At 52.0% G+C, this 10432-nt stretch overlaps 1 protein-coding gene across 1 annotated transcript; it reads left to right on the forward strand.

Moving 5' to 3' along the window:
• Positions 1–9066: 9066 nt before the first annotated feature.
• Positions 9067–10087, forward strand: LOC109742706 (uncharacterized). The gene has a single exon (XM_020301807.4). The coding sequence runs from the start codon at positions 9076–9078 to the stop codon at positions 9871–9873; it is 798 nt and encodes a 265-aa protein (XP_020157396.2). The 5' UTR covers positions 9067–9075; the 3' UTR covers positions 9874–10087.
• The last annotated feature ends 345 nt before the right edge of the window (positions 10088–10432 follow it).

Here is a 10432-nt window from a genome sequence, read left to right on the forward strand (position 1 = left end):
CGCCATCTCAGCGGAGAAGCAGTGTGGCTTTGACCGAGATGCTTCAGCCGGAGCATGTCTTGACGGCTCCTGCTAGCTACCCCGTGGATGCTATCACAGAGTCTCAACATTGCCACCTTATGACGCAATGGCAGAACTTCAAAGTCAAGGCGGCTGTCGGCTCTGTTCGACCTCCTGAACCCGGCGCAACTTTTCACTGTCGTCCGATTCCAGAAGGATATGCTAGGGTGACGGTGGACGAAATAACGGAGACATTTGAGGACCTCCAGCTTGACCACCCTACCGGTGAAGGGGAGACTCGGCTGGGTTCTGCTCTGAAGACTTCATGCCTATGGCGGAAGGAGCTCATCAACCTTCCGAACTGGACGCCTCCGGCGAGTAAGGGCACTCCGCCTCCTCCTCCGGCGAGTAAGGGCACTCCGCCTCCTCCTCCGGCAAGTGATCAGGGCACTCAGCCTCCTTCTCCGGCGCGTGGCGGCACTCCGCCTCATCCTCCGGCGAGTGATCAGGGCACTCAGCCTCCTTCTCCGGCGCGTGGCGGCACTCCGCCTCCTTCTCCGCCTGCGCCGGCGCGCCCGAGCAGCCAGCCTCCTCCTTCTCCGCCTCGTCAGCAAGGGCGGAAGAGACCCGCCGCCGCTCCGGCTGCTCCGGCGCGTCGTAGTCTTTCTCCTCCGCCTCGTAAGCAAGGAAAGAAGACAGCCGTAGTCGCTCCGTTTGCTCTGCCGGCGTCTAGCAGTACAGCCAGAGGCGGGAGGCAATACAGATTCGGTCCTTCTCTGAAGACTCCAGAGAAGTTACCATACGAGAGGACCGAGGAGGAAACCACGAAGATTGTGCGAGCCGAAGTGACGAACTTCTTTGAAGGGGTGAAAGCAAAGAAACATCCACCTCCGGAGGAGAAGGTAGATCCGGTGAAAGCAAAGCGCACTCTGGCTGCCCTGACAAAACCACCAAAGTCTCCGCCGAAAGGCAACTATGAGCGCACTATTGCAAAGAAATTTGTCGAAGCGGAGCGGTCGGGAAGTACTGTCAGTGATCAAAGGTTAAAAGAACGACGAGCTGGGAAAAAATTGCCCAGCTCGGCGAACAAGCGAACCAATCGTGCACCACTCAAGGTGTCTAGCGACATCGTCGCTAATGATCCGAGAATGGTGCCCGGTTATAGCAATCGTGAAGATTACCTGCCCGACGATGTACATTATGATTTTTTGAAGATGGACGAACACAAATACCATTACGGGAATATCAGACGGACACTCGCTTTTTGCTAACCAGAGGAAGAAGCTCTGGAACGTCAGCGTTGGCGACGGCCGAGCAGGTCAACAGAACGCACGACCCATCGTAATAACTCCATCGCGACATATATGCATATATGCCCGCCCCGAGCACCATCAAAGGCAGGACCCGGTCGCGGGCGTGGACGCACAAATGGACTCAGCGCTCTTAAGGAAGGTCGGCCTCTCTTGCCTCGACACGACACGACTTACCCCGTGCACCAGGGCACGCTCGAGTCACTCGGGCCAGAACCTGGAGAAGTTCAGTGCTGCCTTAACTTCCACGCAATCGACGGCTACGTACCGGTGTACGTTTTTCCACCGTCTCAAAATGGACCAGAGCTTTGTTGGTCCAGGTAGGACGCGAGCGCAACTGGCAATAATAAGCCGGTGGAAAAAGTTCATCTAGTCAGCAAAGCGCAGGTAAACAGCCTGCGCGGAAGGCAATGTACCAAGCAAGAGGGCCGCCGCCGCCGGGGGAGAGCCAAATATACACGTGCCGGAGGCATAGCGGCCATGAACGACTGATGGTGCATGCCGTTGGACAATTGCATCGCACAAAGCGGGGCTGGAAGATTCAATTCGTCGTGGATTATTGATGGTTTTTCCAGATGCTCTGATAAGATCTGGCTTGGAAATTGACTTCTTGGTTGTGTGCACTTGCATATGTCCCCGTCCTGCTCGCTTTGACTTGTGGTGCTGCTTCTGCACACTCTAGTTCAGAGTATACCGTTTGCCTCGGACGCATGTCTCGGACTTGAACACACAACAACAATTAGCCAGGGCCTTGGGATGCTGACCTGTATGTAATGGCTAGCCTGTACGCAGGGCAATGTCAAAAGAGTTGCCGTCCGGACATGACTTTGTAGGTTTTGTATACTCGGTCTTTCTAGAAGAATTTACATAAACAGAAACTTGAACGCATCTGAAAATTTCATCACAGTTTACATGTCGACCTATCGCTATTTTTTCATTTATCTGTCTCCCGCCTACTTGCCCAACTGATCTACATGCCTAATTTCCTCTCGCCTCGCCGCGTCGTTGCTGTGTCGTGGATCCATGTCGCCGTCGCCCTGAATTAAAAATCCAGACATTTTGCTAAAATGAACCTAGTTGATGTCCCAACATATGTCGACCGCAAAAGAGAGAGCTAGCTGAAGAACGATCGGTATTAAAGTCTCTTTCTTTGTTGAACATGAAAAAATATGAACAAAATTTGCTCAAACCGTATATATTGCTATATAATACAGCATGGTACATGTAAGCTGCATATCAGCGATGGAGCCGCGTCGAGCTCGGGTGAGGAGGTGATTCGTCATTTTTTTCTTCGGTGGCTGCTGTGGTGGTGCCGGAGGCAGGTGACGGACGTTGGTGTCAAGCTCAGAGATGCTCTGCTATCTTTTCGGTTTTATCATGTCGATCTTTACGTGACTTGTACTTTGTTCTTTATGATATGAATGAGACACGTATTATCATGCAAAAAAAATCCGTGCTATTTGTAGCCAGCGTGTCAGGCATTTCAGATTTCAGATTGATTCAAGAGTTTAACTGACGTTGCATCTCTTTGGGCGTGTGTAGCCAGAGCTAGCAGAGTAGGAGCTGAGGATGATGGATTAACCGCCTCGCCGACCGATCAGTTCGTTCCGACGCGTGTTGCTCCGTGTGGCTCTTGCCCGGATCCGGGGTAATGCAACGGCCAACCGACCGAAACTCGTACAGGATCATCGAGTGACCTCACAGTGGAAACTTTCAGTTGCATGCCACACGCACACGTACGTAAACGTAGCGCACCTTTGGCCGGTGGCCTCGCTGCGCTGCGCCCGTTGTTGCCAAACCTAGTAAGCTTCTCCGTGCTGATTAGGGTCCAACAGCGTCTGATCTTGCTTGCTTCACTTGTGAGTTGTGATTGGGCCGGCTGGGATAGGCATGATTTCCGATCGATTGCATGCGCGAACCTCACGAAATCACTAATTAAGAAGTACTCGTTGCAAAGAACACTCCACTTTTCCAGGTCGCGACAAGTGGCGCACATGCAGCGCGCCACTTGTCGCAACCTGAGAGTTTTCCCTTTTTTCGTAGTCCGTTTATTTAAAATGTTTTATCTCTTAAACCGTGCGTCCAAATCTCGAACCATTTTCCCATCGGATTCCTCGCGTCAAGATCTTCAAAACTAGATCCCATGTTGATAGGTTTTGACGAACTTTTTTTCATAAAAAAAACGGACAAAAAACCGGGCAAAAAAACCGAACCGGGAGCACGGTTCTTTTTCCTTTCCGAAAGAGGCACGTCCGTGCCTCTCGTGAAATCACAATCGTACCTCTCGTGGAAGCAAAACCGTAACTCTCGTGAAAGGGAAAAAACAGAAAACACGTTTTTTTTTCCGTTTCCGAGAGGCACGGCCGTTACTCTCGCGAAAGCACAACCGTGCCTCTCGCGAAAGCAAAACAGTGATTCTCGCGAAAGAAAAAAAAACAGAAAACGCGTATTTTTTTCCCTTTCCGAGAGGCACGGCCGTGACTCTCGCGAAAGCACAACCGTGCCTCTCGCGGAAGCAAAACCGTGACTCTCGCGAAAGAAAAAAAAACAGAAAACACGTTTTGTTTTTCCCTTTCCGAGAGGCATGGCTGTGACTCCCGCGAAAGCACAACCGTGCCTCTCGCGAAAGAAAAAAGAAACGCGTTTTTTTGCGCAAAATTTTTTTTGAGGAAAAGCTAAGGAAGACCGGGGGAAAACCAAAATGTTGAAAAATCCAGAAATAAAACCGTTTAAAAAGCAGAAAACGCATGCGAAAAAAAATAAAAAATCCGAAGGAAGCGTCTAGTGCGCGACACGTGGCGAATGGCTGAGAGCGCGCCAAGTGTTGCTGATCGTTGCGAGGCTCCCGAAGGAGCGCTTGTTAACTAGTTGCTCTCCGTACCTCACGAGATCACGCTACATCAAGATTTGGTCGGGCCGGGCTTAGCCCAATTTGACACGTGCGGCGCATGCTTTGGACGAAAAAGGCTAACAAGATCTTCCTCTTTCGAAACGTATCGATAAGATCAGCATCACCGAAATGCATTCCACCCGTATTGTTCCGGCTGCACTTCATTTCAGGTCGAATCGATCCCAAATTCCCGGCCGGCCAGACCCATGCACTAATCTAGCTCGTCATTTTAAATATTTTGTTCCACTATCAGTCAAGGAATATATTTGGCACATGATACTGCACTACTCCTTCGTATCTACTATTATTTCTCCTCCAAAATCGGACGCAGTCGTATACATATGCACGTTATCAACCGATCGAATAATCTGAAACTTTAAGCACAAGCTCTACAATTACATGATTTCGATTGAAAAAAAAATGTTGCTGCAATTAGGGCATCTTCAAAGAAGACCCGCAAATATCTTCGATATATGTTCATTTTTACATCCGGTTAGTAGTACGGAAGCATGCAATCTAACGCTGCCTATAAACGTCCGTCTCAATTTTCTTAGACATTTTATTAAACATTTGATGTGCGTTTCGTGACAACTCCGTGGCCGGCCTCTACCAGTGCCGCTCCGACCTCCTGGCCGCTGTTTGCACCGGTTGCATGCTCTCCGCCATGGCCAGGCTCTCCCTCCTCCGCTCCAAGTCCGCCGGTGGCACCGTGCAGCTGCGCTCCTGCTTCGTGCGCCAAGGGAACGACTCGTTCGTCAGGAGCAAAGGGACGACACCCAATGCATGATGCATATCCGAACATGTCCATGCCCTTCAAGAAGTGCGGCGGCTCACCCGTGGATGGCGGCGGCACGGCCATGAGGAACTCTCCGCTCGAAGGCTCGCCCGGGGACAAAACCGCACCGCTTTCCCCCTCCCTACTCTACGTGCGAGGCAGCTGAGGCGCGTGCAGTCTGCTGCGCCGTCGAGGCCGCAATCTGCCGCCGATCGATTCCAGCAGGATCACTGATGCGCGCGCTACAGGATCTTGATCTTCTTCCAAGTGCATAGTTATTAGCTATAGTAGTAGAATTCATTCCAAGATGGTCCTGGCCATTGGTGGAGCTTGAGGAGAATCGAAGGGGGGCCAAAGAGAAAATATGCAGCTTTGGGGGGCCAAAATGACTGTACTCTTCATAATTTAATCCTCTAAAAAATTCCTTCAGTAAATATGCAAGGACTAGGGGGGGGGGGGGGGGGGGCAGTGGGCCCCCTCAGAACAACACATAGCTCCACCGCTGGTGCTGGCACAATTAGAGCTTTACAGACGCGAACATATAAGTGCCCTTAGAGCATCTACAACCAAACTTGCCAAATCCGACACCTTATACGCCCGCGGACGCGTCTGGAGTGCGTCCGCAGATAGTACGGACCCACAAGTATAAGGGATCAATCGTAGTCATTTCGATAAGTAAGAGTGTCGAACCCAACAAGGAGCAGAAGGAAATGACAAGCAGTTTTCAACAAGGTAATTTCTGTAAGCACTGAAATTGTCGGTAACAAGTAGTTTGATAATAAAATAACTTGTAACGGACAAGTAATGGTAAATTAAGTGCAGCAAGGTAGCTCAATCCTTTTTGTAGCAAAGGACAAGCTGGAACGGTCTTTTATAATAAGCAAAGCGTTCTTGAGGGCACACGGAATTTCATCTAGTCATTTTCATCATGTTGTTTTGATTCGCGTTCGCTACTTTGATAATTTGATATGTGGGTGGACCGGTGATTGGGTGTTGTTCTTACTTGAACAAGCCTCTCACTTATGATTAATCCCCCCGCAAGTGTCCGCAACTACGAAAGTAGAATTAAGATAACAATCTAACCATATCACTAAACATATGGATCCAAAATCAGTCCCTTACGGAATAGCGCATAAACTAGGGTTTAAGCTTCTGTCACTCTAGCAACCCATCATCTAATAACTACTCCACAATGCATTCCCTTAGACCCAAAGATGATAAAGTGTCATGTAGTCAACGTTCACATAACATCACTAAGAGAATCACAACATACATATCATCAAAATATCGAACACGTATCAAATTCACATGATTACTTCCAACATGACTTCTTCCGTGGCCTCAAGAACAAGGATAACTACTCACAAATAAGATTCATGCTCAAGATCAGAGGGATATTAAATAGCATAATGGATCTAAACATATACTCTTCCATCAAATAAACCATCTAGCATCAACTACAAGATGTAATTAACACTACTAGTCACCCACGGGTACCAATATGAGATTCCGATACAAAGATTGAACACAAGAGATAAACTAGAGTTTGAGATGAGATGATGATGTTGAAGATGTTGACAAAGATTAACCTCCCAAAGAGGAGAGGGTTGTTGGTTATGACGATGGCTTCGATTTCCTCCTCCGGGAGGGAAGTTCCCCCGGCGAAATCGCTCCGCTGGAGGGCATAAGTGCTCCTGCCCAAGTTCCGCCTCGAGGCGGCGTCGCTACATCCCGAAAGTCCTTTCCTTTTTTTTTCTAGGTCAAAAGACCTTATATACCAGAAGATGGGCACCGGAGGTGGGCTGGCTGCCCACCACCAACCAGGGCGCGCCAGGCGCGCCCTGGTGTCTTGTGGGCACGTGGCAGCCCCCCTCTGGTAGTTCTTTTCTCCAATATTTATTATGTATTCTAAAATAATTCTTCGTAAAATTTCAGCTCATTTGAAGATGTGCAGAATAGGTATCTCTGACATAGTTTTTTCAGGTCCAGAATTCCAGCTCCCTTGGACTGCTCAATGCCGAGCTTGAGGTGCTTGGCGTTGATCCTCTGGAGACACCGGGCGTCCGTCTCCGCCGTGGTAAGTGACCGATGGTACACCCACTAGAGGAGACGCTCCTCCTCGTCGGGCACCGGCATCACGCAACGGCGGCGGGCGGACTGCGCAGCCGCGTCGGATGCGCCCCCCATCTCCCTTGCCGTCAGCCTCTCGTGGCAGGCGGTGCGTGCCTCCGACTCCGGAGTCCGTATCCGCGGCGCCGGCGGAACGGGCACTAGAACCCACCGCTGCCCGCGGGAAGCAGCGGCCGGAGGTGGAGGAGGCCGTCGAGCGGGCGCCGCCGATTGGGCAGCCCTCGCAAATCCGCACACGGGACGGGAAGGGCCGGCCCCGGCGCCGGCGTTGACGCTGTAGCGACAGGCGACAAGTGACGTCACACCTGATCCGGAGTTGCCGCCTGTATCGACCCACGAGCGCTCGAGCACGATACGGACCGCCAGCTCGTCCTCGTCTCCGGAGTTGCCGTCCAAGTGGCTGCCGGTGCTGGACATGGTCGCTAGCGCTCGGGATTGGACGGACTGGGAAAAGGAGTGTGTCGGGGAGCGGAGTGAAGTGAGCCTAGGGTTTGCTCCGAAAGGGGATTTTGTGGGGTCGGGGTGGGCCAGTAGTGGGCCGGGCGGACGTGGTGAACACGTCCGGGCGCGCCCGGATCGCCTCATATCTGCCTTACATTTGGGTTGGATGTGAAGGGTGCCGATCGATTAGTTCAGACGTTTAAGAGAATCGGATCGTCTTTTTGTAAGTCAGTGACCGGATGGCTAGTCCGGCGTTTGAGACGTGCTTGAGAGGGCCGTCTGTAGATTCTCTTATGCGAGTCTACTGGAGAAATGCAGCAATTCGTAGACCGGCGTCTATACGGGCAGAGCTCAACAACGATTAGCTGTTCCAGATCCAAACGATCAACAAGGTGTTGCCAGAAACAAAAACAAAAAGGAACCCTAGTAGGAGTAGCCCCCGGTGCGCTGCCAGCTGCCCCGCTGGCCGTCATCGTCGTCACTCGTCACCCCTGACCGCTCCAGCCATAGCCATTGCGCGCGGCGTGCCGCGCGTATGGTGTTCTCGCTCGCTTGGGTCCTGTCCCCGTTCGCCCGTCCGTGCTAGGCTAGCTGTGTGCTGCCGCAGTTACCTGAGCAGTGATGCCACCAACACTTCGGTTAAAAAGCACACATTTACTGTGAGTGGCCAGACGCAGAGTAGTACTAGTACTAGCACTAGTAACAGCGATGGGAGCATCTTATCGCGGTGGAACCGGCCGGATCACGACGCGCTCGTGCATGCGATCCTTCACGTACACATCGCCGGCGGGCTCCATGATCCCTTCCTTCGCGCGGACTCCACGAACCAGCGTACATGAGCGCGAGTAAACAGGTTTGGTGCTGATGGACACTGCCATTACGGCGACCGAGATGCCGCCCATGCCACTGTGTCCAACATTCAGAGGTCCGCCGCGTTTCATGCGGAGCTGAGGCGATCCCACGGCCGGCGGCTGCCGCGTCACGTCGATGAGGTCCTAGTCGTGCCAACCGGACCGTCACCTGCCTGGGTCTGAACGTTCCGAGATGACATCCTTTTTTCTGGCACCGTCCATTCTGTGTGCCGGAAACGGTTTACTGACAGCAACATTTTTTTCCGTCGTCCTGCCACAATCGATGGGCGGCACCTGGGCTACGCACAGTACCCAAAGTTCCATCAATGCTTATGCTTCGGTTAGACGTTTTCTCCAGACAAAAAATTACTGTCTGGATCAGCGCGTCTCACACGGAAACAACCGTATGTTCCAATTCGTTGGTGCAGAAATCTTAGGTACTATGTTTTTCTTTCTGCTGATGAGAAATCGTCACTAAATTAACAGTAGTTTTTTTAGCAATTTTTTGACATTACTTTTTTAAGATGACTAGTTAATACTCCACACGTTTCAGTTCAGATGGAGTATATTTTTGTACCTGCATAATCGCACGATGCTATAGTTACTAATTGACCAGATTTTGACACTGATATTCAAAAGATTTATTTTTGAGTAAAAGATATTCATAAAAAAGTTGGCATGAGTCCTATAATATTGGGGGTGGACCTACCTACCTTGAACCCAGGACCAATTCCGGTGAGCTGCTGTCTAGGCCCAGCTCAGACGCCCACTGCTTTATGCCCGAGCCCCATTTCTCCCCCATGCAAAAAAAAAGAAAAAACCCATTTCTCCCCAGAATACCCCTCCAACTCTATAAAGTGCGCCCAGCCCGCGGTCCTTTCAGTTTACTCGAACTCCCCCAAACCAGCAGCGAAATCTCCATTCCGACCCGATTCCAACGCTCGCACTCCTCGATCCAAGTGTTCTCTCATGGCCACGGCGACTGCGAGTAGGCTCAGCGGGCCGGTCCTGTCGATCCCCAGCTACCGCTCCGCCTCGCCCACCCGCGTCAAGCTCCCCGCCGGTGGCGCCACACGCTCGCCGGGCAAGTCCGTCAGCGTCTCGTCCTCCTCCTCTGCCCCTGCTGGCGCTGTCGCCAGCAAGAGCCGTCGGTCCTGCATGTGCTCCCCGACGAACCACCCGGGCTCTTTCCGATGCGGCCTCCACAAGGAGCGCAAGCAGGCGGCACCATCTTGCAATAGCAAGCCCGGCTCCCCGCCGTCCATCGGCAGCGCCGGCTCGAAGCAGACGGGCAGCGCGCTGGTGCGGCTCGTCCCCATGGAGAGCGGGCACTGGGCACGCAGGGCGCTCGCGCCGTCCCCCGCGGCGCAGCAGTCGCTGCAGCACCGGAGGCGCGTGGGCGGGTCCCGCCCCCGGCCGAGCCGGCTCTCCGCTGTGTCCATGGCCGGCGACCGCTCCGGCGACAACCACCAGTAGACAAACCAACCAACGTCGACATGCCATAGCAAGATAAAGTAGATAGTAAAAAATTCCAGCAACAATTGGAGTTTCAGACCCAATTCTGGGTTCCGGCTTGGCCAATTAGCTAGCTCGTAGATAGAGTGAGCCTTTCGTCCACTCTGTTCTGCTGTGTACAACTCCATCTGGTTTTGGATATGGATAATCATGAGTGACAAATTGGAGACTGATACATGCATCTGATCTGTCCCGTGACGGGAGGCTTATCCATTCATGGATCATGGATGATTTGCCGCAACAACTTTTTGCTTCTGTTTCAGTTTCTGGAGTGTGGGTGCGTCTCGCTCCTGTTTCGGTTTTGGATAAGCTCTGCAAGAGATCACTGGCGTCTCGCTGTCGCTTGCTCCTGTCACGCGGTACTCGTGAGTGCCCCCGGCCGAACGGATCAGGCCTGTAACTTGGAGCACCAGAGCAATCCCTCGATTCCGACGAGGTTTATGTATGTAAAATTTTATGATCCCAGTCCCAGTGATCAACGAAGTGAGGCTGAACCGATGTACTGTGTGTGTGGAACTGT

Source organism: Aegilops tauschii, chromosome 6 (assembly GCF_002575655.3).
Source record: "Aegilops tauschii subsp. strangulata cultivar AL8/78 chromosome 6, Aet v6.0, whole genome shotgun sequence".
Taxonomy (NCBI): domain Eukaryota; kingdom Viridiplantae; phylum Streptophyta; class Magnoliopsida; order Poales; family Poaceae; genus Aegilops; species Aegilops tauschii.